General features: G+C 52.9%; 9 protein-coding genes across 9 annotated transcripts; 4 read left to right on the forward strand and 5 right to left on the reverse strand.

Moving 5' to 3' along the window:
* Positions 1-2,192: 2,192 nt before the first annotated feature.
* On the forward strand, positions 2,193-9,203 carry GUITHDRAFT_140393 (hypothetical protein; the record flags this gene model as incomplete). Its single annotated transcript, XM_005830566.1, has 22 exons — positions 2,193-2,623; positions 2,673-2,901; positions 2,952-3,033; positions 3,091-3,165; positions 3,523-3,553; positions 3,784-3,835; positions 3,887-4,096; positions 4,392-4,559; positions 5,003-5,053; positions 5,112-5,198; positions 5,438-5,500; positions 5,930-5,974; positions 6,246-6,350; positions 6,613-6,657; positions 6,819-6,893; positions 6,996-7,052; positions 7,152-7,488; positions 7,696-7,784; positions 7,996-8,058; positions 8,215-8,399; positions 8,699-8,930; positions 9,114-9,203. 22 exons carry the CDS (start codon positions 2,193-2,195, stop codon positions 9,201-9,203), a joined length of 2,802 nt encoding a protein of 933 aa, XP_005830623.1.
* A 1,052-nt stretch (positions 9,204-10,255) lies between these two features.
* On the reverse strand, positions 10,256-11,196 carry GUITHDRAFT_72899 (hypothetical protein; the record flags this gene model as incomplete). The annotated part of the gene is made up of 2 exons (XM_005830567.1): positions 10,256-10,778; positions 10,832-11,196. Coding segments are annotated over 2 exons (888 nt in total), but the record flags the coding sequence as incomplete, so codon positions are not given.
* Positions 11,197-12,016: 820 nt separating this feature from the next.
* On the forward strand, positions 12,017-12,742 carry GUITHDRAFT_110441 (hypothetical protein; the record flags this gene model as incomplete). The annotated part of the gene is made up of 2 exons (XM_005830568.1): positions 12,017-12,585; positions 12,637-12,742. 2 exons carry the CDS (start codon positions 12,017-12,019, stop codon positions 12,740-12,742), a joined length of 675 nt encoding a protein of 224 aa, XP_005830625.1.
* Positions 12,743-13,005: 263 nt separating this feature from the next.
* On the reverse strand, positions 13,006-13,632 carry GUITHDRAFT_72886 (hypothetical protein; the record flags this gene model as incomplete). The annotated part of the gene is made up of 1 exon (XM_005830569.1): positions 13,006-13,632. One exon carries the CDS (start codon positions 13,630-13,632, stop codon positions 13,006-13,008), a length of 627 nt encoding a protein of 208 aa, XP_005830626.1.
* Positions 13,633-13,723: 91 nt separating this feature from the next.
* On the reverse strand, positions 13,724-13,939 carry GUITHDRAFT_72981 (hypothetical protein; the record flags this gene model as incomplete). Its single annotated transcript, XM_005830570.1, has 1 exon — positions 13,724-13,939. One exon carries the CDS (start codon positions 13,937-13,939, stop codon positions 13,724-13,726), a length of 216 nt encoding a protein of 71 aa, XP_005830627.1.
* Positions 13,940-14,374: 435 nt separating this feature from the next.
* On the forward strand, positions 14,375-15,207 carry GUITHDRAFT_188251 (ferredoxin, mitochondrial). The gene has a single exon (XM_005830619.1). The coding sequence runs from the start codon at positions 14,511-14,513 to the stop codon at positions 15,096-15,098; it is 588 nt and encodes a 195-aa protein (XP_005830676.1). The 5' UTR covers positions 14,375-14,510; the 3' UTR covers positions 15,099-15,207.
* A 43-nt stretch (positions 15,208-15,250) lies between these two features.
* On the reverse strand, positions 15,251-17,288 carry GUITHDRAFT_159783 (hypothetical protein; the record flags this gene model as incomplete). Its single annotated transcript, XM_005830571.1, has 10 exons — positions 17,102-17,288; positions 16,404-17,020; positions 16,311-16,356; positions 16,109-16,266; positions 16,015-16,049; positions 15,782-15,905; positions 15,631-15,730; positions 15,522-15,561; positions 15,438-15,474; positions 15,251-15,388 (listed from the first exon to the last, which is right to left on the reverse strand). The coding sequence occupies exons 1-10, from the start codon at positions 17,271-17,273 to the stop codon at positions 15,251-15,253; spliced, it is 1,467 nt and encodes a 488-aa protein (XP_005830628.1). The 5' UTR covers positions 17,274-17,288.
* Positions 17,289-18,172: 884 nt separating this feature from the next.
* GUITHDRAFT_140398 (hypothetical protein) lies at positions 18,173-18,592 on the forward strand (the record flags this gene model as incomplete). The annotated part of the gene is made up of 1 exon (XM_005830572.1): positions 18,173-18,592. One exon carries the CDS (start codon positions 18,173-18,175, stop codon positions 18,590-18,592), a length of 420 nt encoding a protein of 139 aa, XP_005830629.1.
* Positions 18,593-20,467: 1,875 nt separating this feature from the next.
* GUITHDRAFT_159784 (hypothetical protein) lies at positions 20,468-21,578 on the reverse strand. The gene is made up of 4 exons (XM_005830573.1): positions 21,424-21,578; positions 21,222-21,373; positions 20,957-21,173; positions 20,468-20,908 (listed from the first exon to the last, which is right to left on the reverse strand). The coding sequence occupies exons 1-4, from the start codon at positions 21,554-21,556 to the stop codon at positions 20,796-20,798; spliced, it is 615 nt and encodes a 204-aa protein (XP_005830630.1). The 5' UTR covers positions 21,557-21,578; the 3' UTR covers positions 20,468-20,795.
* Between the last annotated feature and the right edge of the window lie 5,858 nt (positions 21,579-27,436).

The following is a 27,436-nucleotide window of genomic DNA, read 5'->3' on the forward strand; positions in this document are numbered from 1 at the left end:
GAGCATGGTCATGCTTGTGGAGGCTGTAAAAGTGAACGAAGGCGGCGACGGAGGAGCTTTCAAAAAGTCCGTCAGTCTGTTTTTACTACCTAACGACCGCGTGACAGTTTGAAGCACAAGGTACACGGATGCCATCTTCTGATTACTTTGTACCAAGTCACAAGACAGTCCAACTTTTTACTATACACACAACCGACCTTTTACTACCTATGGTAGTAAACAGAACCTCTTGAAAGCGCTCCTCCGTCGCCGCCTTCGTTCACTTACAGCCTCCACAAGCATGACCATGCTCACTCTCCCCGACAGCGACCTCCCCTCCTCCTCCATCCACCAGCCCTCCTCCCCCGCCCCTGACTCTGACGACCTTCCTTCCTCTCCCCGCCCGTCCCCTAAGCCCGTGCCAAGCCACTGCCTGGCCTCGACGAGATCAAGCGGGCCCTCGCGGCGGAGGCAGCTTGAAGCGCTGAGGCACTGCATCAGGCTGCTGGAGAGCGCGGAGCGACCGGTGGTGTACAGCGCGACAGGAGAGGCGATGAGGCTGTGAAGGAGGAGTCGAAGGCAAGACCTCGGAACCGACGCCCGTAGTGGTGTGTAAAGTATTGTATACTGTATGTAAACTATTACTCGAGAAAAATAATGAAGTATGTGACATGAATGAACAATTTTGACCGAGCAACATGTTATTCTCAGAAGTTACCAGTGACGTCTGACATGCTCAGCCAAGGACGTTGAATCTATTGAGCTGAAGGATCATGCTTTGTTTTTCAAAATCACAATGGGCTTTCATGCACGCGTTCAAAATTCTGCCTGATTCTGCGCAAAGGTCTGGTCAAGGAAGACTTGGGAGGTACGGAGGAGGATGACGTCTGGTAATTGACAGTAATTGACAGGGGGTGAGAGTCATCAGGAGCAGTGGAGGAGGGTTCAAGGTTACAAATGAGGATTGTAATTATTGGAATGAGTGAAGGAGGTGCTAAAAAAGTCCTTCATGCAAATATCGCACATCATCTTGCTGGAGCATGTCGATAATACACTGGACACATAGAAAGATTAGTTCACTGTCAAGTCAGACGCGATCCGAATCGGTTGCCCCAGAGTAGGTATCAACCTAGTGAAATGTGGCGCTTGTTTGCTTTCGCCCCCAAGATGATCAACAAGTTACAATCCAGCCACAGTCAAGACCTGTTGGGCTCGCCAATACTCAGTTTCTCAAGCTTGTAAGTCAGTCATCACCAGCGCAGATGCAGCGAAGTAAATGTGACTGGTAAACTGCTTTTATTACGATCTACAATACACTAACATTGCACAGTGTTCTGCACGATAGCACACTTTTCAACCCACCCTCATTACATCCTCATCGCCTCGCCTGTCGCGCTGTACACCACCGGTCGCTCCGCGCTCTCCAGCAGCCTGATGCAGTGCCTCAGCGCTTCAAGCTGCCTCCGCCGTGAGGGCCCGCATGATCCTCTCCAAGGGCTTGCAAGAGCAGTCTTGGGGGATGCGGGGGAGGACGGGCGGGGAGAGGAAGGAAGGTCGTCAGAGTCAGGGGCGGGGGAGGAGGGCTGGTGGATGGAGGAGGAGGGGAGGTCGCTGTCGGGGAGAGTGAGCATGGTCATGTCGTGATGGCTGTTCTGGCACCGAAGACGGACGATATTTAAAAGGATACTACGTTTTGTTTACTACAGGAGGTCTTGGCTGTTTCGGGTAAAAAAAGAATTTCCAAACCCATGTGACATCTGTGGAACGATGCGATTTTGCTAGCCATGGAACTTCCGATAGTGTGCACAAACTGTTCAAACGCAAGGACTCCGGGATCCTCCGAATCAGGTCACGCGAGCTCCGGGACGCGTGGCATCCATGTTCATGATCACTAATTTGATCCTAACTGACGATCTTTTTTACCACCGATATCAACGAATTGGATAACGCCAGTCTGACGGCCACACCCGCAGGGTCAGCTGCGGCTCATCACGGTGCCGGCCGCTGGGGCATGCCCGAGCGCTGAGTCACCGCCGCCCGGCCGCGCGGCGGGCCGGGCCCGGCCGCCGGCCGGCCCTGGCGCTTCTTCTGGTCAAGCCCGCCTCGACAAAGGATCAGGGGCAGGATGAAGAGGGAGTAGGCTATGGGCGGGATGAGGAAGAAGACGCAGCGGGGGAGAGCGTAGCGAGAGCGAGGAGGCAGAGGAGTGAGGGATGCTCTTCTCTCAGGCGCTCGAGATGCTGCGTGCGTGGGAGCATGGCAAGAGTCTGCTGAGCCCGATGCTCTCAAGCTCTTCGGTGCTGTTCCTCTCCATGCGGAAATCACCCGCGGTGTACGGCTTCATCTGTGGAGCCATAGCTCTCCGGCTCATGCCGACACTTACTTGCACGCTCATCATCCCACTCGCTATCATCATGAGATGCGCTCCTTCGGTCAAGGAAGGTGAGGAAGATGCTGAGGAGAGGAGAGCGAAGAAAGTGGAGCTGCTATCTTCAACAAATCGCAAGCCCGAAGAATTAGCAGAGGAGGAGGTTGAGGATCAGACCTTTGTTGAGAATGAGGAGAGGGACGCTAGCAAACTCGAAGAAGAGCTTCAGCTCCTGATGAGATTGGTTCATCGTGACTTCATCGCGACATGGTTCAGGTATTGCGTAAAGGGTGGTCTGTTTTGATTCATGATTCTGCTATGCCAGAACATACATTTCTACGGATCCCGACTTCTTGGAGCATGCCAAGAGATTGATTTCCGTCTTCGTTCACCGCATCTCGAAGCGCCTGTCTGCCATGAACACTTGTCAGTGGTTGTTCTTCATCGAGTACTCCCTCGCCGTCCTGCGAGAGCATATCCGCTGTCATGGTATGAGCATGCTCAGGATGTGTGAGAACCGAAGTTCTGATGGAGAGATCAAGAAGGAGTTTGAGGTCAAAGTTTGTATCCTCCGTGTGCCGGACCTGAAAAGTTTGTTCGCAAGGGTCCCAAGTTTTGTGCCGACACCTTGCTGGAGGAGTACAAGAAATGCGTCACTTATCCTTTCTCTCAAGAGCTTCATCCTGGTAAGTTGTCGTCTTTGACATGTACCTTTAGAATGGCTGAGATGTTGTGTTGGACAGGAGCCGATCATATTGAAAACGAGATGAAGATGTGGAGGAATGTTTTGCATCACGTTCTCAACACCTTTCTCCCGGGTGAGCCAAAACTAAGATTGGAGCATCCAAATAATGGCAGTGTTTGTAGTGTAGACTTGCAGACGATGATGATGATGATGATGGAGATGATGGAGATGATGATGATGGAGATGATGATGATGATGATGATGATGAGGATCAGGAGGAGGAGGATGGAGATGATGATGATGATGATAATGATGATAATGATGATGATGATGGAGATGATGATGATGATGGAGATGATGATGGAGATGATGATGGAGATGATGGAGAGGAGGACAAAGAGGAGGAGGACGAGTAGGATGGATATGATGATTATATGAGGATGGAGGATGCAGAGTCGGAGATGACGATATTCTGTATCAGTTGACTCAGGTCAAGAGGAGTACGTCTCAGAGATTCAACGGTGATTCCTCCTCGTCCTCCTCGTCCTTCCCCCGCCCCCCTCGTCCTCCTCGTCCTCCTCGTCCTCCTCGTCCTCCTCGTCCTCCTCGTCGTCCTCGTCCTCCCCCTCGTCCTCGTCCTCGTCCTCGTCCTCTTCGTCCTTCTCCTCCTCCTCCTCCTCCTCCTCCTCCTCCTACCCCCTTTCCACCATTCCCCTGATCCCCCATCGTCTTACCTTCAACTTCGCCGCAGCGGGGCGTTTGCGATCATTCGAGAGATCCTAACGACGAAATGTCTTCCGTTGGTACCCCATCCTCCATAACTCCTGCTCCTCTCCTTGACCGTATCCTTCCAGCTTACCCGCGCGCTGTCTGATCCAGACTTCATCAACGGGATCCTGATAGCTATCTGTAAAGGGAGCGAATCCTCACAGCAGCACGAGGAAATTGTTAGAAAGGACGGAGAGGAACACGTCGGCCATGGCGAGGCGAAGGGGGATGAGGAGGAGGACGATTACGATGTCAATTGTGCTCCTTCGAATTCTGGTAGAGATCTGAGGTCGCAGGTGATTGTTTCTTCCTTTCATCCCTCCCTGCCCCACTTTGCTACTCCTTGCTCCAAGGTCTTCCCTTTGCTTCCTCCGTCCTTTTCGTCCCCGTCCCCCCGGCCACCTCCTCCCCTCCCCCAAATCCAGCATCACCCTTCCCTTGCTTCTCCTCTACTCACACGAGACTTCTCCTCTTGCCTGCTCACGTATCCTCTTACTTACTCTGATGCCCAGCATACCGCAAGAGGTTCTGGGCACAAACGAGCGGCAAGCCTCTGACTTTGCGCTTCCTATTTTGCTCATTCCTGTTCAGGAATCGCTCGATTGCCTTGCAGACTCTCTCGACAAGGAGGAGGAGGAGGAGGAGGAGGGAGGACTGTTGCAAAGGCTTCCAAAGATTCCACGTAGGAGTGCGAGCGAGGAGCCCAAGGGCCGACAAGCGCTGGCGGAAGTGACGAGAGCGGAAATGAACAATGCGCGAGTGAGTGTCTGATGGCTATGATGATGATGATGATGATGATGGAAGAGATGATGATGATGATGATGAAAGAGATGATGATGATAATGATGATGATGATGATGATGATGATGATGATGATGATGATGATGATGATGATGATGATGATGATGATGATGATGATGATGATGATGATGATGATGGTGGTGGTGGTGATGATGATGATGACGATGATGATGATGATGATGTTTAAGTTTGAATTCTCATTGCTGCAGGTTCAGATGAACGATTGTGAGAGAATCGCAAACAAGAAGGAAAATAATCCAAGCTCACCACCTGACTTTGGACTTCCACTTCCCCACTTTTGCCTTCCTGTTCATGCCGAAATTGTTGAAGCAAAGGTCTACCATCTCCTCCTCCTCCTCCTCCGCATCATCGTAACCAATATGTACTGAAAAAGTTTCCAGGTTGTGACCGCAGGGGAGGGCAAGCAGGAAGCGGCCGCGGCAAGCTTGCAGGTATGAGACGCGGCCAGTAGAGGGGGGGGGAGGAGGATGAGGTTGAGAGCTCTGCCAGTGGTCGAGGACGGAAAAGTTTGCAAGCTACACCATCCTAGTTCGCTATGAGGACGCGCGATCAACCAGGGTATCGAGACGCTTCATGGTGAGGTCAAGGAGGAAGATCAGGAGAGGCAGGATGGTGGGGGGTTTGGGGGGGAATCAGAGGGCAGAGGGCAGAGGGCAGTTGGACGAAACAGAAGAGACGAATGTGAAGGAGAGGAGGAGGGCATGAGGAAGAGAGCAAGAGGAGAGGAGGAAACTTTACAAGGGAGAGTGTGAACGGGGGAGGAGGAGGAGGATGCAGAGGCAGGTGAGCAGGAAGGAGATGTGAGTTGTTGGCAGGACTTCTCGAAGTTGCACAAGATGCTCGAAGACTCGCACAGGGGGATGCGCGTCCGACTGCCGGTGAGGGCGAGAGACGAGATCAGAGTCAGGACAGGAGGAGGGGCTGAACGAGGAAGAGGACGAGGACGAGGACGAGGACGAGGACGAGGACGAGGACGAGGACGAGGACGAGGACGAGGACGAGGATATGATGGGGAGGACAAGGATACGAGAGGGAGGACGAGGGGATGGGAGGAGGGAGGGTCGGGAGACTGGGAAGGAATGGGAGATAAGATGGATGAGGGGAGGGTAAGGGGAGGAAGGGTGAGGAATGGATGATGAGGGGAAAAGGGGAGGAGCAACAGCGTTGTAGTTGGAGGCGGGGCATGAAAGAGGTGGGGAAGTGACGAAGTCGTCAGCCGAAGCATATCTTCTCCATCGTTCCATTCTCGGAAAGTTTCCTTCAGGTCCTGAAAGAACTCAAAGATTCTTTTGCTCATGTTCTTGTAGGAGAGGCAAACAGAGCTGCAGAGATACCTGGACAAGATCCTCATGGTCTTTCAGCCCTTCTCCTCGTCCCCTTTGTAGTTTCTCTCCCTTCGCTCGATATTCCTCCCTCCCTTTCCTGCTGCCTCTCCTGTTCCTCCTCCCCTCTTTCCTCTCTTCCTCCTTCTGCTCTAGTTGCTTCCTGCGGCTGGATCCTCTCCCTCCCTCCCTCCCTCCCTCCCTCACTCACTCACTCTCTCCTCTCCTTCTCTCCCTTCCTCCTCTCCCTCCGTGTACATCCTCCGTCCTCGCCTTATTTACACCTCAACTCTGTTTGCAGGAGGAGGAGCTCGCCAAGTCGGAGATCTTGGCTGCTTTCTTAGCTGGGCCGCACAAGGATGGAATTGATCACTTCGCGCACATGGTGGAAAACAGGAAGAAGAAGGTTAGGGAACGTGAGCAAGTCTGCAAACAGGGAGAAGGAAGAGGGAGAAGGCAGGCGGGGAGAGGAGGGAAGAAGAGAGGGGAAGGGGGACAGGAGGGCTGTGGAAGGAGGAGGTGGACGGATGCAGACAGAGGGTGGGAGAGGAGAGAAAAGTGATGAGAAGATTCAGACATGAGGAAGATGGTTGGGAGGGCAGGGGAAGAGAGTGAAGGAAAGGGGGGAGGGGAGGGGGGAGGGCAGGAGCAAGTTTGACATTCAGCAGGGCAAGTGGAGGTCGTTTGCTCCTCAGCTCACACGCGGATCGAAGGTGAGCAAGGGAGGATGGAGGGGAGAGGGGGGGACGACGAGGGTATGGACGAAGACGAGGAGAGAGCGCAGGAGGAAGAGCAGGAGCAGGAGCAGAAGGCGGGCGGAAAGGAGGGTAGAGCAGGAAAGAGGAGGAGGTGAATGACGCGGGTTTGATTGCAGGAGAGCAGCGAGCAGCAGAACGAGGCCCAGGCTCGTCCAGCAGACACGAAGAAAGTCTTGCAGGATGAGGATGAGGTATGAAAGGAGAGATGAAGAGACGACGAGGCAGTTTGAAAGAGAGGAGGATGGCGGGCGGAGGGGGGGGAAGGGAGAGGGGGGCATGAAGAGGTGGAGAAGGTCTTGGAGGTGGAAGTGGTCCTGGAAGAGGTTGGCGAGGTAGTATGGGAGGAGGAGGTGGCGAGGTAGTACGGGAGGAGGAGGTGGCGAGGTAGTACGGGAGGAGGGGGCAGTTGGAGGAAAGAGCTTTCAGAAGGAGGCTAAATTTGCAAATAGGTCCAGCAGGAGGAGCGACAAGCGAATGCGGAGCAGGGGGAGGACGAGCATGCCACTGAACACACGGAGGAGGACGGCAATCAGACGTCCCCACATCAGGCAGTGAAGATGGAGGAGCAGGAGGAGCATCAGGAGCAGGAGGAGCAGACAAAGGAGACGCACGTGGCCTCGTCTCCTGACCCTGAGCCCCATCAACCGGCGGAGAGGAAGCATGCGATGGAGGAGGAGAGGGCGAAGGGCGGGAGGAGCAGGACAAGGAAGGCAAAACACCGACGAGGGAGGAGCATGGAAAGAATGTCTGACCTGCGCACGGGGACTCTTGCCCTTGCTTTCTTCGGTGATAACCTATCCTCCCTTCTTACCTCCCTCCCTGCCTCTCTCCCCTCTCTCTCCCTCCTTCTCTCCTTCTCTCCTCTCCCCCTCTCTCTTCCCCCTTCTCTCCTTCTCCCCTCTTCCCCCTCTCTCCCCCTCCTTCTCTCCTTCTCCCCTCTCCCTCCAATCTCTCCCTCCCTTAGCATGTTTGTGTACTCACAGTTGCCTGCAGATGTTCTAGACGAGCTCCTCGCCCTCTCGCAAGCCGGTTGGCTGAGGAAACATGCTCGCATCCTCCTCCGCCGTCTCCTCAACTTGACCGTACACTCTCCATCTCTTCTACCCTTCCGCCTCCTCCCACCATCTTCCTTCTTCCGTGTTTCTCCTTCTCTTCTAACTCCCTCTCTCCTTCCTCCCCCTATCCCTTCTTTCCCTCCTCCCTCCCTCCCTCCCTCCCTTCTCTCAATCCTTCTTCCTCTCTCCTCCCTCCCGCTCTCCCTCCCTTCCCCTCGTCGTCTGATTGACTCACCAGTCCTATGATCTCTCCGTGGAATCAAAGTTGCTGGAGCTGGTGGAGAAGGCGTGTCAAGAAGAGGTGAGTGAGGATCGCAGGGAGGGGGGAGGAGGGAGGGGGGAGGGGAAGAGGAGGCAGGAGGCAGGAGGCAGGAGGCAGGAGAGAGGGAGGAGCCATGAGGAGGGAGGAGGGAGGAGGGAGGAGGGAGGAGAGAAACATTCATCACGCAGTTTGCAGACCATGGTGGCGCTCTTTCGGCGCATCAGGATGGCGTTCTGGCCCGAGGGAGAATCTTTCTCCCTCTCCCCTCCTCGCACTCAACAGCAACGGGAGGAGCGCGCAAGAGACTGCGAGCAAGCACTGAAGTTGCTCTTCACTCGCCCCCCTCTCCCCATGCTTCTTGGACGGTCAGGGTGCGATAGGTAACGCCCCGTCCTCCTCCTCTTCATCCCTCCTGAGCAGCCCCCTCCCCCCCCCCTCCCCAACCTTTTCCTTCTTTTTCCTGCTACTCCTGGATGAGGCTTGCGCCTGCTCCTGCTCCTGCTCCTGCTCCTGCTCCTGCTCCTGCTCCTGCTCCTGCTCCTGCTCCTGCACCTGCTCCTGCTCCTGCTCCTGCTCCTGACCTTGCATTCCATCCTCTTCCTTCTCTTTCTCTCTTCGCCCCCGCCCCTGTCCTCTTCCTCTCATTTTCCTCCATCGCCTTCGCTGATTCAGCCAGCAGAGCAGCGATGCGCGTCTTTCAGATGCTTCAGACCGGCACTCTCAATCGCCATGTCGTCCTCGTCCTCCTCGATGCCGTCTTTTGCTCCATCTTCCCAGAAGTCCGCTCCTCCTCGTCTTCCTCCTCCTACAACCTCGATGGTCCCAAAGCAAGCTGTCCCTTCCTACCGAGCCGGGGACAAGAAGGTCGGGAGCAGGCGCTGGAGCAGGCGCTGCTGCAGGCCATGGCGCAGGTGAGAGATCGAAAGTGTTCGCTTGTGTCGGCCCTCATGGGCGATTGTTCATGATCTCACAATGTCTTCCATCACGACGGTGTTGTCTTTTCTTTTCTTTTCTTTTCTTTTCTTGTCTTTTCTTGTCTTTGTCGTGTTGATTGCATGTCTTTGTATGTGATGAGAGGAGTGAATGTCTTGCAGGTGGAGGATCTCACTGCACAGCTCCAATCCCTCAACATCGACCCGCTGCCCTTGCAGATGAACTCAGATGCTTCGCAGAGCGCTGCATGAAGACATGTGAAGAGCTGTGAAGGGCGGTGCCATCAACGGATCTACTAGGGTACAACATGTGACATTATTCTCTGACAAGAGGATGTATTGCTGAACTGATGATCAAAAGTTCTTTTCATCACAAACGCACATTCACATCATCTCAATCTTTTTTTCTCTTCATGTTTGTGCATCTCTCGTCTCTCCTTCACCAAATGCGATTTCCAAGTCGCCGATCGAATCTTGCAGCCGTGGGGAGAGGAACTTGCGAGTCAAGTTGGGACCTGACGAACACTTCAATATCCCTGCTCCTGCTCCTGCTCCTGCTCCTGCTCCTGCTCCTGCTCCTGCTCCTGCTCCTGCTCCTGCTCCTGCTCCTGCTCCTGCTCCTGCTCCTGCTCCTGCTCCTGCTCCTGCTCCTGCTCCTGCTCCTCAGCTACTCTCTCTCCTTAGGCTCACACTCTCATCCGGTTCCTCCTCCTCCTTCGCTTCCTAGCCACCCTCTCCCTCCTCGCCTGTTCACCCCTCTTCTATCGGCCTGGTCCCCTCTTCCTCCTACCTTCGATTCTCATCTTTCCCTCCCTCCCTCCTCACCTCGCAAGAATTTCTCCCACGTCGTCGTGCCTCCTAGGATTCGTCTGCGATAACTTCAAGTGGGAGCCTGCCACAAGACAAGTCAGCATCGACCTCTGCCTCCATAGCTCCTCTCCCCTCCCCCCTTACCGATCTCCGAGTTCGCCGTCCTCCATCGATCGTCAGGTCTTATGGCGTCCCTTCCATGGCTGCCGCTCGACGCATGCGGCCACAACCTGCTGTCCTGCGCTCCTTCATACGGTAGATGAGAGTCGACGCAGGCAGCACGTCCGCTGGCCGGCCGCCGACCCACCTGAGCGACAGAGCCAAGTAAGGGGGAGGGGGAGAGGGAGGAGGGCGGAAAGGGAAAGGGGAAGGGAAGAGAAGGAGGCAGGGGGAAGGGGATGAGGGAGAAGGAGAGAGGGGGAGAGGGGAAGGTAGAAAGCTGAGCGACTCTACCTGGAGGCTCATGAAGTGGTTGGTTGCCTTCTCTTGCAAGCTTACATCCTCGTTGCAGTTTCGACCGACTGGCGGCTGGATATTGTTGACATCCTCCCGCCTTCTCGGCATCGCATCGGCACTGAACTGACTGCCTCTCGCGAAGAGCGAGAGCGAGTCCAGATCGTCGAGCCTCCTCTTCTCCTGACTCTCCCCGTCACCCAGCACTTGCTTCCCTGGCAGCAGCGATAAGAGGAGACAACAACCTCGTCCTCGTCCTCACCCATGACAGCGGGAGCAGATGGAGGAGGCATACCGTGGTGCCCTCGCCTGCTCCAGTTCGCATGCTGCGATGCGTGCGACGATCCACGGCCCCCAAGGAAGAAGTTGTTGGAGCTGATGAAGTTGCCGTCGCTCCTCTGGCGATACTGACGGTCAGTCACGTTGGCTGCATGCAGGTTCTCCTTGCTGTTGGAGGAGGAAGCTCGGAAGTAACTCCTGAACACAACGAAGTTGTTGGCCTGGGGCTCGAAGTCCATCAGGGAGAAGTGCTTTCTAAGAAAGCTCAGGAGCTTTGGCGACGGCCTGTCACACATGGCGTTCAGCCAGACTTGCGACACGTTACGCACATCATCAACCTGTCGTAGCCGAGCATGTGCGGCTGTACCTTCTCCCTTGCCAGCATCTCGTCGAACAGCTGCCTGCCTATCCCTCTCTTCTGCAAGGACTCGTGGACGTAAAAGTCAAGCACGCACATCGGCTCGATCTCATGCATCTTGTCCGCAGAAGCATCTCGGATGAACAGATGCTTCTTCCCCACTTTCAAGATCCCGTTCACCGTCCTCTCTGACCTATGAATGTACAGCCTGTGATCGCTACACAGCAACTTCTGCATCGTTGTGATAACCGCGCCCAGCCCTTGCGCGACTGCCGATCGCTTGCCGAAGTTGTCGATGATGACCTCAAGAGCATTCTTGTGCCGCTGTGACGATCGCCGTATCGTCTCTGCATCTACAACTGCGCATGCTCGTCAGGTGGAAGAAGAACGATGGGGTGAGTTAGGATCACCAGTGATGTGTGATGGTAACAATCGAGGGACTGGAACTTCAAGCATCTTCCCATTATAGTTGCCGTTGCTGTCAAACTCCATGGCGCGAAGGTGCCACCTAGTCCTTCCCTCCGGCAAGTGTTTTGACTGGCTGCCTTCCTCTTTCGTTGAGTTCCCTGTTAGCTTGCCCCGTCCCTTCCTGCCCTGTCCTGCCCTGTCCTGCCCTCTGTCCTGTCCTGTCCTGTCTCCTCCACTGTCCTCCTCACTCTTGCATCTTTGCTCCTGCACTACCTGCTACAATTCGAAACATGCTGTGCATTCCTGCCATGTTGACTATACGTTATGGTGGTGGCTCTTTGCCAACACCCCAAAGGTACCTAAATATCTCCTATCGCTGACATTAGGAAATGTCTCACCTTACCTGTACCATCCACCATGAAACATTGACTATAAAATATTCAGAATTCTATAGTCAAAAGGTTCGTTGAGCGTTGCTTGCTGGGGTTTCCCGCCTTATGCCGCATGAGACTTTCAGGATGGCGAAAATGAACAGGCGGCGTGTTCCTGCATGCTGAACTCCTGCTTCATCTGATGGAAACCAAGTTGAAAGCAGCAGGCCGGCAGGATCTGCCATGGCGAGGATGTACTGTCATGGTATCGCACACATTGAATGTGTTTCTTCACCTGATCTACATCAACACAGATTAACAGCAACAGCATTCCTGTGGATTTTGAGTATCCTGCACATGAGGACTTCTTCAAGAACGTACAAGAGATGCTACCATTCCAGAACTGGTGTGCCACCTGCGACCAGCAGCTAATTTTCGAAAAGATCATGATACAGTCTATTGACATGGTAGAAGATGTCGTTTTGACACTCAAGTTCTCTGCGGAAACAACGGACTCTGCCGGCAATCAGAAGAAGCATGCCGTGTGGCTTACTGGAGCCTCGTTGCATGTTTTGGTGGTGATCACGAGTGAAGAGACGCGCAAGCAGCATGCGGTGCTCGTCGCCTGCCCTCGAACAAGCATAGGGCGCGCATCGTTTCTTGAGCTGCCGATGATAGGGATAGACTCTCTGGGGAACGTTGACGGTGCACCGGCGAAGATGCTCCGAGACCTGGGGATTCAGTTGCAGCTGGACATGCTGCTCGACATCACGCATCTGTCGAGTGAGGAGGGACGAGGGATTTTCACGTCGCCAGACAGTCGAGATGAGTTCATACGAATTCTTTTGCACTCAGCTACCATGCCAGAAGCAGAAATCGCACGCATGTACGATGAATGTGGAGGTTCCAATGAATCTTCGTGTAAGGTGCACATATTGCCGCTCAGCGACATGTGGTGATGCGAATGCCTCCTGACATGCGACACCGAGTAATTTCATTGCAACAGGAAGTCAACCAACGATGCCAAGGCGTTGAGTGCGCTCTGCCTGTACCTGAATTTAGTTGCTGTGAATGGTTTGCCGGCTGATGGAACTTCTGTCACCCCTTCTTGAACATGCCGAACAAAATCCATAGTTTCACTTGGCAGTGTATACCTTGTAGATATGTTGCAACTGCAATCAACTTCGAATGCATGATTTCTAACACTGATTTTGGAATGTATTCTCGTCTATCATGATTGTTTGAGACTTTGGAGCTTGCTGAGAGCGCATCTCTCTTCACAAGGATTATTGTGCACTCTGCCTCTGGCTCCAACAAAGCGAGGACTACTCTGCAGAAGAGGGGAGCAATTAGTAGATCTCATTCATTACCAACATTACGAATTAGGTTTGGAGGGCCAAAGGACTATATCCATCAACATATCATTGTCATCACGGGGGACATTCTCGATCACAAGTTCATCCAGCGTGACCCCAACCAAGAAGATCTTCTTAGAGCTAAAAAGTTGTTTCACCTTGGACAAGTACCGATCATAGAAACCGGCCCCCTGACCCAATCGTCCATTGTTGCGATCAAATGCAAGCCCAGGGACAATGACCAAGTCAAGATCGGAGTTGGGATCCAGGGCCTCGAGCCTTGCAGGGCCATCCCGTGGAGGTTCTGGGATGTTCCATTTGCCCGGTGGGAATGAGTCAACATCTTGAATAGACTCAGCCTTGAGCATCACCATCGCGCTGTCCCTGACTGATTCGACACGTGGAAGGTAGCAGCTCTTACTATCCATGAATATTTTTTCGAGTATTGGTCTTGTGTTGAACTCTTTTGGCATTGAGAGGAAGCAAGCTACACCCTTGCTTTCTTTGTATTGAGGTAGTTCAAAAAGCATGTTTGCAACTTTTTGACTTGATTGAAGTATATAATCATCACTCAGAGTTGATAACTTCGCCCTGAGCTGTTTGCGGGTCGCCTGTTTTTCTTCCTTCACGTTTCCTTCGATGGACATTGTCGAAAATTTGAACGAGCTACAGAGCCTGGTCGATTTCCTGTCTACACAGAGTTGGAGAAAGAGAAAAACGGGAACGCGCGTCAAGCGTTTACTTGGAGGAGTTCGCCATAAGCTCAGTCCTAAGCTGTGCAGCGAATTCCTCGTTGATATCATCGTTGTCCCAGTCGTCCGCCCAGTACTGTTTGTCCTCAGGCTCCTCTTTCCTTTCCATCCATCCCTCGTCCTCAAACTCCTCAAACTCGTCGTCCTCCTCCACAATCTCGTTCACCTGCTGCTTTGTTTCCTCCTTGGCGTTCTTGGACATTTGCGCAAGGACACCTGTCTGCCAGCTCTGACGCCACCCCTACCCTACATCTTTTAGTCCTCGACTCATGACCCCTAGTGGTCATGGATAGCTGTACATGATGTTTTAGTTATATAATGTGAGTAATCCTTTAGTAACGGAAGATAACGCGAACATGGAATTTACATGGAAACAACATATTTTTCTTCTAAATTTTCAACCTTTGATACAAAAGCAAGAATATTGATTTCAAAGTAGAAATACCTGACCTCGGCACCCTCCTGCTTGCTCTCTCCTCGTTCAAGACCTTCTCCTCTGCTGCTACAGCTGAAACTTCTCCTACCAGTCTCAACATACCTCTCCTGCCCTCGCCTGTCCTCTCTCTGCCTGCGCCCTTGCGTGACTTGGAAGAAGCTCTGCCAGTTTCATCGACAAGTGCGAGCGAGTTCGTTGTTTGCGCCCTTGAGGCTTGCTCAATCCTTGCCCAGTAAGGATACAGTGAGCTGAGCAAGTGACGACGGATAAAACTGAAAGCTTAAGCTGTCCTCTAGATCATTGATACTGCGAAAACTCTGAGATCGCAGCATCGAAAATGTCCAGAATTGTGTACGGCCTCAAGTCCATCAGCTCTATTAGGCAGTTTCAGAGTCGCATGCTATCGAGTGTGCAGGGCTTTCACTCGAGATGTTGGTCTGCTTCCTACGGATCGTCAAATCTTCTCAAGTCCAGCATGCTCCCTAGAGTCTGTCAGTCTGGGTGGAGATGGAGGGAGCAAGTTCGTGGGCATGGGCATGGGCACTCGCATGGGGAGGAGGATGGCCCCACAGTCAAAGTGACTTTTATCTATGATAAGGATGGGAAGAGCGTCACCGTTGACGGGAAGGTCGGCATGAACATCCTGCGCGTTGCGCAGGCACACGAGGTGGAGCTGGAAGGAGCATGCGAATGCTCCCTCGCATGCTCCACGTGCCATGTTGTCCTTGAGGACTCCCTCTTCAACAAGCTCGAAGAGCCGTCGGATGACGAGGCTGACATGTTGGACCTTGCCTTCGGCCTCACTGAAACCAGCAGGCTGGGCTGTCAGATCATTCTCACCGAGGATATGGAGGGCAGTGTATTCAGGATCCCGTCCGCTACGAGGAACATGTATGTAGATGGCCACGTCCCGAAACCACACTAGCCCCTACGGAAGTCAGGAGACGATAATGAGGCGTGTAGGAATGATCGGAACCCCATCCCCTTCGTCTTCAAGTTTACAAATATTTATTGTTATCAAAAATCCTTCGAGAACAATCATTGTCAAGAGCGGTGCAAGTCAGTGAGGCCATGAGCTCAAGCCCACATCCTGACAGTCTTGTCGCTCGAGCAACTGGCGATGAAGCTTGCATCCTTTCCGAATGCTGCCCCGACCACATCGTTTCCATGTCCATTCAACTCCACAACATCATTCCATGACTTTGCCAGCCAAACCTGCCGTAATGTTGAGATGCTGCGGGGAAACAAGGAAACTCGGCTCTACCTTGACGGATGATCCAGCTCCGACCAGGTATGTTCCACTGAAGCCATTGTCAGCGGACTTGACTAACTCAGTTACTTGCTACACCTGTAATCAAATCGTGCGTCCTTCCAGTTGCCCTCGAACACTTTGGCAGGCTGAGCATCGGCTCCCTGAGAACGCAGTCAGCATGCAACCTAGCTTGTAGCGAATGAACTAGCCTGCTTTGCTAGCTTTCGGAGATCCCAAACCTTGAGGCCATCAGCGCCAGTAGTGGCCATGTAGTAGCCGTTCTCTGAGAAGGAAATGCTTCCCACCTGGCACACTGTAAGGGCGGGCTTGTGGGGATGTCGACAGGGCAGACTCACCGCTCCACCGGAAGTAGCTTTGAATGAGACCACATTGGATATCGTTTTGATGTCCCAAACTTTCACCATTGAGTCTATCGTGCCGGTACCAAGAATCAGACCATCAGGGTGAAGTTGTGCAGCACTGCAAACAGAACATTCAGTTGGAATGTGGAAGTTCAAATGGCTGAAGATGAAGAGAGAGATCCAAAACACTGATGAATGCAAGTAATGACTATGAAATTGAAGTCAACCTGTATCCTCCTGCTGCATCCTTGTCCGGAACAACCTATGAAATAAATCATCAGAAAGAAATTCCGAGTTTGATTTCACTGAGAATCAGCTCACCTGGCAGCAAGCAGCAGTTGTGAGATCATAAAATGCCCATGATTTGTCTGCAGATGCAGAAACAAGATAATCCCCGGTAGCATGAAGAGAAATTCCATTGATTTCTCCCTTGTGATTGTTGAAAGTACAGAGCTCCTTTCCATCTGTGAGATGTTGGGCTCAGCTGAAGTGAATTTCAATAGATCAATGCTATCGAGATCACCTGTTTTCCAAACCTTGACAACCTCTGATGAAGAGAATACCATATCCTGATCCAAACATCACAAGAGCGCATAACGCAAGAAAGAAGCCTGACCGACGCTTGGTGAAAAAGAACACGGCGTACTGGTTTGGTGTGCCCGGACATCGTTGCAACAACCTTGCCAGTGGCACTATCTGAGACAATCACCTTCGAATCCATTCCTCCAGTAACAATCGTATTGTTCTCCAGATGCACATCAATACAAGAAGGAGCAGATCCCTTGTGAACAGCCTTGTTGAGTTTCTCCTTGAATCCCTTGAGAGTGTCCTCTGAAGCGAGGTTCGGTGAGATAGCACGCTTCTTCCTACCCTTGGATAGTTCAGCCGATTTTTCGGTCATTCGCTCCTTGATCGCTTCGCTGATAGTGGGTCCTGAGTCCACCTCCATGCTCTCTGCCGCGGCTGGAACGGCGACTCGTCCAGCCTTCAGAGCCGCGATGGCCTCGTCGCGCTCTTTCAACGCCTCATCTCTCTCCTTCAAAACTTTGGCGATAACGCGGCATGCAGCATCGTGCTGATAGAGGGTGTGGGACAGCTCAGCTCTCACCTTGTCGAGCTCCTTCCTCAGCAGATGCGTCTCGACTGCCTGGGAATCCCACTCGTTCTGCATCATCTCGATCATCGACGGCAGGCTGGTAGAGGATGGAGGCTTCGGCTTCACAGAGCTGTTGGCTGGGTAGCAGAAAAGGTGTCAGAAGGCTGATTCAACCCCCCATCTGCCCCTTGCAGGAAGAATCCCTAGCTCCCACTCACCTTTGACTTGGATCAAGTCCTCTGCGCTCATCGCTTGCCCAGTGATCGGGCAGGACTGAGTTTCGAGAAGGAACTTGAGGATAGTGCTCTTCTCGAAGACATGTCCAGTCTTCTTCGACACCATCGGCGTCATCGCGCAAGCGCCGCTCATCGCACAAACAAGCCCTGCCATTGCCGCGGCACGCTCGCCCTTCACCACCGCTACCCCCTGGACGAGGGAGGTATGATGGGGTACATTTCAGCCTGATTCGAAGGGGGGTGGGGTACTATTTCTGTGGGGTGGTGATATTTGATTGTGGTGAAATGGTGGGTACAAATTGGTTCATGTAGGGGGTACAGAAGTTCGTCGCAGGGGTATGTCCCTGCACCCGGATCTCAAGGGGTACACCACATTGCGGATCATCTGAAGGAATTCAAAATTGTGCTCTTAAATTTAATTTTCGTCTATCCAATTCACAAATCTGCCCTGCATGGAAGTCCGCCTCGGTGGCAATCCCGAAAAATGTCGGGCGAAGGATTTGAGGGAGGAGAAAAGGAGAGGGGAACTGCTCGAACATGCTTAAACGTTGAGAGAGGTGAGGAATGCTGAAGAGAGAGGGTTGATCGGTAGTGTTGGTAACACTGGACAGACAGAGAAAGGGCTTCGAAGCTCTTGCGAAGCCATGCGATGGAGTAGGAAGGTGACTCGGAAACAAAGCAACGTCCTTGCGAACATTGAGTGAGAGTATGTCTTGTTTGACTTTGTGAGTCTGGGCAAATGAATTGTTATTCGACAGGCCAGGGCAGATGGAGATAGAGGCGAAGGATACGGTCCCTGCGGAGGCATCAGCTATCAACCCTCCTCAGGTTGAGGAGGGCACAGGGGGTAACAGGGAAAGAGAGGGTTCTCACGACGAAATGCGATGGGAGATCCATGAAGCGAAAGAGGACGCAGGATCTGTTGTTGAGAAAACATTGGCATTGCTGGTCAAATCGAGTGAAGCGGCTAAGGCGGGGCGAGATTGTAAGTTTGTTGACAAGAGTAGGTGCGATGATTGAAGGATTGCATCAGATGCTGACATCATCGACACAATGCAACAGGCAGTGGACTGTCTCTGCAGCATCAAGGGCGAATCATCCCAGCAGTCCCTTGTGCAAGCTGTGATGAGGTCCCTTGCGCTGCGAGGGTGTGGGGACGGCGCCTCACGCTACATCTTTCACAGAGATGAGGACATTTACTTAGCATGCTGCATGCTGATCGACGTCTGTCTCCATCCTAGTGCTGGAGATCATGACGTGGCGCTGCGTTTCCTTGCCACCATCTTCCAATGGCAGGAAGAGTCCAATGGAGAGAATGACTCGGCGCATCTCGTCGTTTGCAGTCTCCTGCCCTCTATCTTGCTCACGTACTGGGCTGTTCTCAGTGAGGACAGGCATGCTCCCTTGCTCTCAGCACTTGAGGCTCTGCTAGTTGGCATGTACAACTTGGAGGTCCTTGTGCTCAAGAGTTGAGGAAGGACGAGTGAGCGCGACTTCAGGTTCAAGGCAAGGGCTCTGCTGAGTGTTGCGTTCTTCTCTCCAAACTTCCTTCCAGCAAGAGTAGGATGGTTGACATTGAAGTCTTTGATCTGATCCTCCACGTCAGCTGCTGCCCAGTATGACACGATGAGCGATGGCCGCTTGAGCTCGCCGTCCGCGATCTTGTCGGAAAGTGCATTGAAGAGGTGCTGGTGGGATTGTGTGGATGCTGGTGTTTTGACATGTCAGTGTCCGCTAGCATGCTGGCGGATGACGTTGGGGAGAGCGAAGCAAGCTTCCATCAGAAAACGCTGTGCTCGTCTCCTGTCTCTCGTATCGACAACTCCTCCGTGGACTCGAACCCTGTGTTGGAGTTCTGGTTGGGGAGGTTGGTCGGCGTATGAGCTTTTCAGCGAGCTGGGTAACATGCTACCCTGCTCAGATTCGGGGAGTTGAACGATAAACTTCCTGCTCTAGCCCGAAGTCTGCTCGTTGACCTGTGCGTTCTTGCAACTTCCTCCGGTATCAGACACGTCCATGGGCTGCCGGCCATACGAGGTTGATGCCGCAGCAGGTTTCTGCACTGTGCTGAGAGAGATGAAGAAGATACGTCAAGAGCTTCAGGTTCCATTGCACATTAAAGAGCAAGTGCCTCTTGATGGTTTTTAGCAGCAGACAGAATGGGGAGGCAGGAGGGGAGGCGAAGATGATGCGATCAGGAGCCGACCAACCAGAGGCGACTTGTGGGGTGGAGCAGGAGGAGACTTGTGTTTGGATCAGATTAACTTCAATGCATCCTCCCTTCTCTTTGCCAAGGGGCCGCAAGTCTCTCTCCACAAGGATGCAGACCAAGATAAGTCCTATTGCCGTCCTGGCAAGCGAATCCTCCTGGCCTCCCGCGTCTCCCTGGCAATGCTGGCGGTAATTTGCTGACAGAAGTGTTTTCCTCAATCACCGCCACCAACGCCGCGTCGGCGGGGGCAGCAGCAGCAGCAGCAGCAGCAGCAGCAGCAGCAGCAGCAGCCCTCGTCGTCTTCATGCTCCCACTCATTACTCTCTCTCTTCTGCTGTTGCTCAGCTCACGTTCCTGATGTCAACCCGCGCCGATCGCAGGCCCTTGACGTTTTTCTTTTCTCAGCTCCTTCGCAACTTCAGGCTCCAGCATTTCGTCCTCGAGTTTGTATTGGAGGCTTCAGCCGGAGATTTGAAACGCGGAGGCTCACAACCGACGAGTGCCAAAGGCCAGGAAGCCCAGGGCAGAATTTCCCAGCTCGGGGTCAGCTGATGTCTCATACTCGCCGGAAAGTAAGATGACGAGTACCGCAGGAATTCTCTGAGTTTGCCATGCACGTGATCGCGTGCCGGGCTGCACTGGAGATGGACGAGAAGGGTGAGAAGGAGATGGGAGGAGAGGAGAGGAGAGGAGAGGAGAGGAGAGGGAGAGAGCAGAGCAGAGCAGAGCAGAGGGAAGGGGAGAGGAGAGGAGAGGAGAGGAGAGGGAGAGAGGATAACGTGTGAACATTATGACAGTGATGCTGGGTTGCGAGGCGACGAGAGGATATCTATCAAGGTAGTATCAAGTGCTGGAGGGGTATGTGCTATGGAGGGGGGAGGGGGGGGTGAAGGCGACGGGGATGGCATACAAAGGGGAGGCATGCAGGCAGGCGGCAGGCAGGCAGGCAGGCAGGCAGGTGAACAAGACTGACAGCCGAGTGTTTCTGTTGCAGTTTGCCGGATGTCTTGAGAGAATGCCGGCAGGTGTCAGAGAGGAATCCTCTGCCTGACCCTCTCAAGTTCTACTTCTTCAAGAGATGATAGTTCAAGGAAGGACACAGGATTTGACACTCGCCTCCTTGCACTGCCATAGTTGATTACTTGTACTTTATGATGTACACCACACTCCACACATCATCTTACTGTTTGCCACAATCTGGTGCCAAGATTCCAATTATCGCATCCCCGCCCCTTGCTCAGTCCTCTTAACGATTGAATGATCGAACACAACGTGAACACTTGACATCAAACGCCGAACAACTGATCAAAAACAGGAAGAAAAATCGAATCCCAGACCAGAGAACCCAGAAACCAATCCAACAAGATCTGCATGAAAAAGGTTTTTCAGGGTTGAAGGTAGCCCCTGTACGACCGAGAAAGTATCTTGACTGGAATCCATACTCCTGGCATGCAGCGGACATGCTTAACAGCTGCCACTGCAGTTGTTGGCTTTCGCATCTTGCTTGGGCTCGTTGACCTTGATGTTGGCTGATCCACTTGGCTTGTCTTGCTGTTGCTGCTTCGGGAGCTTACGAGCTGCCAACAGATATCAACATACGCAACATCTAAAACAATCATCTTTACCGATCTGGACAAAAAGTTCGTTGACATTTGAGGCAGTCTTGGCTGAAGTTTCCATGAACATAATATTGTTCTCCTCCGCGTACTGCCGGGCTTCATCGGGCTCCACTTTTCGCTTTGAAGCAAGATCCGACTTATTTCCAGCCAGGGCGATGACGATGTTTGGATTTCCCTGACGTTGCAACTCTCTCACCCAACTTTTAGCTCGCGCGAAGGAATCCTGCGAGCCTGGTCAGACTTGAGTCGAGGAGCAACGTCAAATCCTCACAGTGCTGGTGATATCGTACACTACTATCGCTGCCGCCGCGCCTCGATAGTACATGGGAGCCAGACTGTGATATCGCTCCTGCCCCGCTGTATCCCAGATTTCAAATTTCACGGTAGTGTCATTCAAAGCAACTGTCTGGGTGAGAAAAGCAGCTGTAAAGTACAGTCAGGTGAACAGCTACATCTCAAGCATGCACGCTAACCTCCAATGGTGGACTCCTGGTAATCAAAGAATTGACCACGGACGAATCGGAGAACCAGGGATGATTTTCCAACAGCACCTTCACCCAGCAGCACCAATTTAAAGTTGAGTGGACTTTTGTTTTGCGCCGCCATATTTACTGAGAGTTCGCTGTTCGATTGATCCAGAGCAAAAACCGGTGGCAACTTTCGAAATTGCTGATTCGAAATCTACCCTACCACAAATGTCAGCCTGAAGATTTGCAAAGAAATCATCTCTTTGCAAAAAATCATTTATTCTAAAGGATTCATCTTTCATTCCATCAAAATTACTTTCCTCTTATCGTTCGCTACATCAGTACCCAAAAAAATGAAACCAAACAATCGGTTTGTGGTTCGGTCTCAGGGAAGTCCTCACCACGTGACAACACTAGAATGAGAGGAATACTCGTCTAAAGATTTTCTTGCTCTCCACCATCTATCAAAAAGATTCTCATACTCGTTGCATCCAACTTCAGACACAGCATTTTTTCAACCTGAATACGAGTACCGATGCTCATACAATGTCCACCCTCTAGCCATACCGCCACTCCTCTTTTTGTTCTATTCTACTGACAAATCTGAACTTGCCTACCGCACGCACGTCTGTCCCTGTCTCCCCAGGGCCCTCCCACAGCAGCCACACGGCGTCGCAATGGGGCTTGTCCATAGCTTTCCTACAACAGCTACCACAATCTCAACGATCCTACTCCTCAACCTACTGATCGAGAATTTCTAACAAATTCAATTCTCAACTTTCTTGAGAAGGATGCTCCACACACATGTTCAGCAGCTCATTACCCAAGTTTTTCTTGAACTTGTACGGACTAAAAAGACCGAATCGTACCAACAAACCATATGAGTCATCCTTAGGCCATGGTTGGAGCACGGAAACATAGAACTCTCCCGGTGATACAACATGTCCATCTCACTCCCTATTTCCCCTGTCCCATTCTTACTGCTTCCTCGCCGCGTCCTCGCCGCTTCGTCATCAGCTTTACATTGATCCCCATCGCCCATGTTGGATCAATTCCTCTACTTCCTCTTCTCCTGCCATCACTATCTCTTCTTCACGTGATCTAAAAATCATCACCTTGACATGCCAGTCTCTTCTTTATTCTCTTCCTCCTCTCTCATCTCCCCCAACATGCCGCTTCGCCGCGCAAACCACATTGAACATGCCCACTGCTACCCCCATCTTTCCCCCAAAAAGGACCCACCTCTGAATCCATAGTGAGCTGTACCCCCTCTATTGGACCACCCCCACCCACCCCCTTGTCCATAAATGGACCCTCCCAGTTTAAAACAAGATTACCCCCTTCCCTTCGATCCTTCGATCCTTCGATCCCACCAAGAGTACCCCACCCTCTGTCCAAGAATCCACCTGGTTCCTCAAAATATAACCCCACCCCTCGTGGTCTAAATTTGGATCTTCTAGAGAACAATTTAAAATTTAGATAACAGCAGTACCCCACCCACAGACAAGAAAACACCACCGTCTACCTTGCCCACCCCTACCTTGAGAAGCGATCACTTCAAACGACCCCCCTACCCCGGGTGCATCGTGAGATACCACCCCATCGGATTGAGGCACCTTGAGCCTCAAACTTCTACCAGAGGATTTGTACCAGTACTTTACCAGTTGGTACTAATATTTTTATAATTGCTAGATGTTTACAGTATTTCTATCAAAAAGGTTGAATTAAGTTCAGTACATCATTTTTTAGTGTCCATTCGTACCATAGTAGTACTCTGAGTTATCGGTACAGATATATACAGCGTGGTACGCAAATTTCCTTTTAAAAATAACTCGGACTCCGGTGACCGGAGTCCGGGCCCGCCGCCGAGGCTCCCCGGGCCCGTCACCGTCACTGAGTCAGCCAGTGCCCGCGGCGAGAGTCCGAGTCCCGGCCCGGGCCCGGGCCGGGCTCTGAACCAGTGAAGAGGGGCAGAGGCCGGGAGGTTCAGCCTGCAGCCTGGCCCGGTGGAGACTCGCGGCCTCGGACTCCGGGAGTGAGGGCTGTTTCTCTGACTCGGCGTCCGGAACTTATCAGTCAAGTTTCTCGCCGCCGTCTCAGTTCGTGACGGCGGCCAGGGGCGGGACGCCGGGCCCGGCTCACTGAGGTCGGACGGCCCGCCGATCTGACGGTCTGTCCGATCTGCCATCCAACGGTGATCGGGCACCCCGCCGCTCCGGCCGCGCGGGGCCGCCGGCGGCCCCCGGGGCCGCCGGGCGGCGATCGGACCGTGCACGGTGCCGGGACTCGGGAGGCCGCGGGCTGCAGTGCCCGAGCCTACTGACGGTATAACAGCAAGTGACTCATGGTACCGTAGCCTACCGTACAGTCGTCGACTTGGTATTCGGTCAAGGCGGCTCCCGGTTCAAGCGCCCGCCGGTCCGCCCGGGCCCGGCCGGATCCGATGATGATCGTGAGTCACTGCGAGTCCGAACTTCGCAACTTCCGACTCCCGGCGAAGCACTGGGCCCGGCCCGGCCCTTACTTGGATTCGGTCACGGTTCGAGTCGGGGATGAGGGGTTCCCGTGCTTCGGCTATGGCAGAAAACAGAGAGGCATGCAGGAGGCGGATGGGTTGGGGAGGCAGCAGATTAGTCCTCTTAGCGATCGCTATGCTCCTGGCATCTGCTGAGATCAGCAGCATGCAGGCGAGTGCCAGGGCCGAGGGTGCGCCATGGCGGGATAGGATGGGGATGAAAACGATTTGGAGGCCGAGGCTGCGGGGGGGATCGGATCAGCCTTTGGAGGCTGCGAGAGGGGATCGAGACAGTGGAGACGTGGGATCGACTGCAAAGTCAGATAGAGGAGGAGGAAGGGGGGGGGGAGAGGTGGGAGGAGGAGGAGGAGGAATCTTTACAGTGTTGAATGGTCTAAAAGGGCTCGTGTTGGGGAATAAGGGCAACAATGAGGGGAGCGATGCTTCCTTCTCGTTGAAGCAGGAGGAGGATAACATGTTTGAAGCGCTTCGCACCCAGCAAGACAAGGAGTGCAGCTCAAACATCGCGAGAATGCTTGCTTCCGGATGCTCTCCCAACGCCGTTGAGGCCTCGCGCTGTAACTATGGACCTGTCCACCTTGCAGCTGATCGAGGGCTCTCGCAAACGATCCGCGTCCTATACGAGAACGGCGCCGACATGAACATGCGAGGCAAGCACGGACAGACGCCGCTTCATGTGGCGGCAAGTAGAGGGCAGGAGGATGCTGTCAAGGTGATGCGACCATTCGTTTGCTGTGCCTTAACTTCTCCTTCAAGTATCTCATTTTCGTTTCCTTCATCCCTCTTTCCTAATTCTCTCTTTCTCTTCTTCATCCTTCTTTCCTCATTCTCTCTTTCTTTTCTTCATCCCTCTTCCTCATTCTCTCTTTCTCTTCTCTCCTCCTCTCTTCTTTCAACCATCCTGTCCATGATGGTTGAAATTTACCACTCTCTTTCCCATCGTCTTCTGCTCTCATCTCATCACAGAGTGTCTAACATTGTCGGTGGTGACAAGGTGTTGCTGGGGCTAAAGGCAAAGATAGACGAGAAGGACCACATGGGTTGGACCGCTCTTCATCAGGCCAGCTACTTCGGACATGTTCACATCGTCGAGCTGCTGATACGACATGGGGCAAGCAAGAACGCCACCAGTGTTCAGGGATGGAATGCTGCAGATGTTTGCTGCAAGGGCCTTGGAGAAGAGCAGATGGAGGAAGCTGAGCTAGAGCGAAGAATTTTAACCGTCCTGCCACCTGCCATGAATCGCACCATCGACATACAAGACCAGTTCCGGACTAGAGGAGCGGCGTCGAGGGAGAACCCGAGCAAGAACTCCCTTGAGAAGTTCGCGGAAGGGCGTTCGAGGGATATCTCTTTCAAGGATCGGTTCGCGTCCATCCTGGTGGGCATGCATGATGAGGCCGAGAAGAAGGCTGTGTTTGCAGCCAACATGACGCAAGATATCGATGCCGCCCTCGCCAGGCACAGAGGTGACGGGGCTGAAGCATCCTTGCCTGCGCTGTTCCCTGACGTTCTGGTCAGAAAATGTAAAAGAGAACATAGAGAAGCTGTCGAAGGGGGAAGTTGCAGGCCAGCAGACCACGGGAGGTAGCGAAGTATGTGATGATGACGTTCAAACATGATGTGCAGTTGTAGATGGGAACGACGCGCTGGTATCCAAGGATGATGGGAATCTCTCTCAGACAGCGAGGTTGTCTGATGCTTGTCGGGCGACTTGATGAATGACCTTTGAATCAGTGAGATTCTTCAGAAGATGTTAGAGCAAAACCGAGCGTTCAACCAAGGTTGTAGTCCTCTTCTTTGCTTTCTGCTTCTTCTTGTTCATGTTATGCAATGCAAGATATGTCAGGGCAAGATTCAAGTTCAACGCCGTGAGAACCTTGGTTTTGCACGTCTATCTACTTGTCCTGACAATTGCTGGTCGGCAGAGCACATGCTGAAGGAGCTGAAGAGAAGCCGTCGGTAGTGAGTTGTTCCTCACCGGATGTTCCGAGTCTGACAATCGTCGACAAGACTAACAGCAAGGCGACTTCTTGTGGAGTTGGTCTGTCGGTCAGAGCTGGAGACCGCGGAGAGTGAGTTTGAATCTACACGCCTTGATACTCCCTCGTCGATTGTTTTCTCATCCCTCTGCATCGTGTTGATTGCATACTTCACAACTCACAGGATCCGATAGTTCTCTCATAATTCACAACTCACAGGATCCGATAGTTCTCTTTTACCCACTGCAACTCCCTACCCCCCCAAACCCCAAGTTCTCACATAGCAAGCAGGTATATCATCTCAGCGCTCCTGGCCAACGGCCCGGCAGAGATGTCAAAGGTGATCAAGGTAGGAGACGTGCTGGAAGAGGTAGGAGACAGTGGGAGATCGAGTGTATTACCTGCTGAGACGAGGAGCAAGGTGGACGGAAAGAAGGCAATTATGATCGCCCCCGACGATCTCGTCCGCACCTTCCTCGGGCCTCCCGGCTCCACTCTCAAGATCTCCGTGCGTGACCCCTGGGTGAGGAATGGGAGGAGGGAGTCGCCTGCTGTGATGGGGCAGCAGGACGTTGCAGGCAACAACATTAAGACGGTGGAGCTCGAAAGGAGGATCGTGGATGAAAAGGTGATGGGAAACGCGGGATGTTTATTGGCCTTTTGTTCTGTCCTGTGTTTATTGGCCGTTTGTTCTCTCCTGTGTTTAGATTATGTGTTCTCTGTGATATTGTACAACCTGTGGCACCTTGAAACTAGCCTGAGGTGACTGTCATTGCCTTATCTTGGTGTGACTTGACTTTGACTTGATCCGTCTCGTCTCATCTCCTTATCTCTTCTTTATGACTGCTTCTCCTCACTTCCTGTCTCTCAGTACCAGTATGGACGCATAAGGCTACACGCGCAAGGTACCGCCTGTCTTCCTGTCTCCCCGATCTGATTTGTCCACCAGAAACAAAAGAGACAGAGCAAGAGTTTGGGGAGATGTAAAAACTATCTTCCTGCCCCTGCTCCTGCTCCTGCTCCTGCTCCTGCTCCTCATCCTACCTACGGGCGACTGATCCAAGGAGTGAGGTCGGTTGGGAAGCAGCCGAGCGCGTCTTTGTCGTAGACGTAGGAGGAGGGGACGAGGCGGATGGTGTGGCTGGGAGGAAGACCGCCAATGTCTGCAGCTAGAGTGCCAAATCCTTGACGAGAGTCACTTGAGCAGGGAAAGAGGATGTGAAGGGGGGGGGGGGGGGGGGGGAGGGGAGAGGAGGAGAGGAGAGGAGGGAGAAAAAAAGGGATAGCGGTCCGGGGGATGAGTCGGAGGGAGTGCGGATGGTTTTGAGGCTTAATAGCGAAAAGGAACGGGGGGCGCGGAAAAACCCCCCGAATGACCAGTGCGTCATGACATTATCACATGCTTACCATGGAAGTTATGCTCACGCCCCCGGCACTTGCCATGCGAAAAGGAGGTGCGGAACTCCCCCTTCAGAATACGGAGCTTGCCCGTTGGCCCCCG

This window comes from Guillardia theta (assembly GCF_000315625.1).
Source record: "Guillardia theta CCMP2712 unplaced genomic scaffold GUITHscaffold_45, whole genome shotgun sequence".
In the NCBI taxonomy this organism is placed as follows: domain Eukaryota; class Cryptophyceae; order Pyrenomonadales; family Geminigeraceae; genus Guillardia; species Guillardia theta.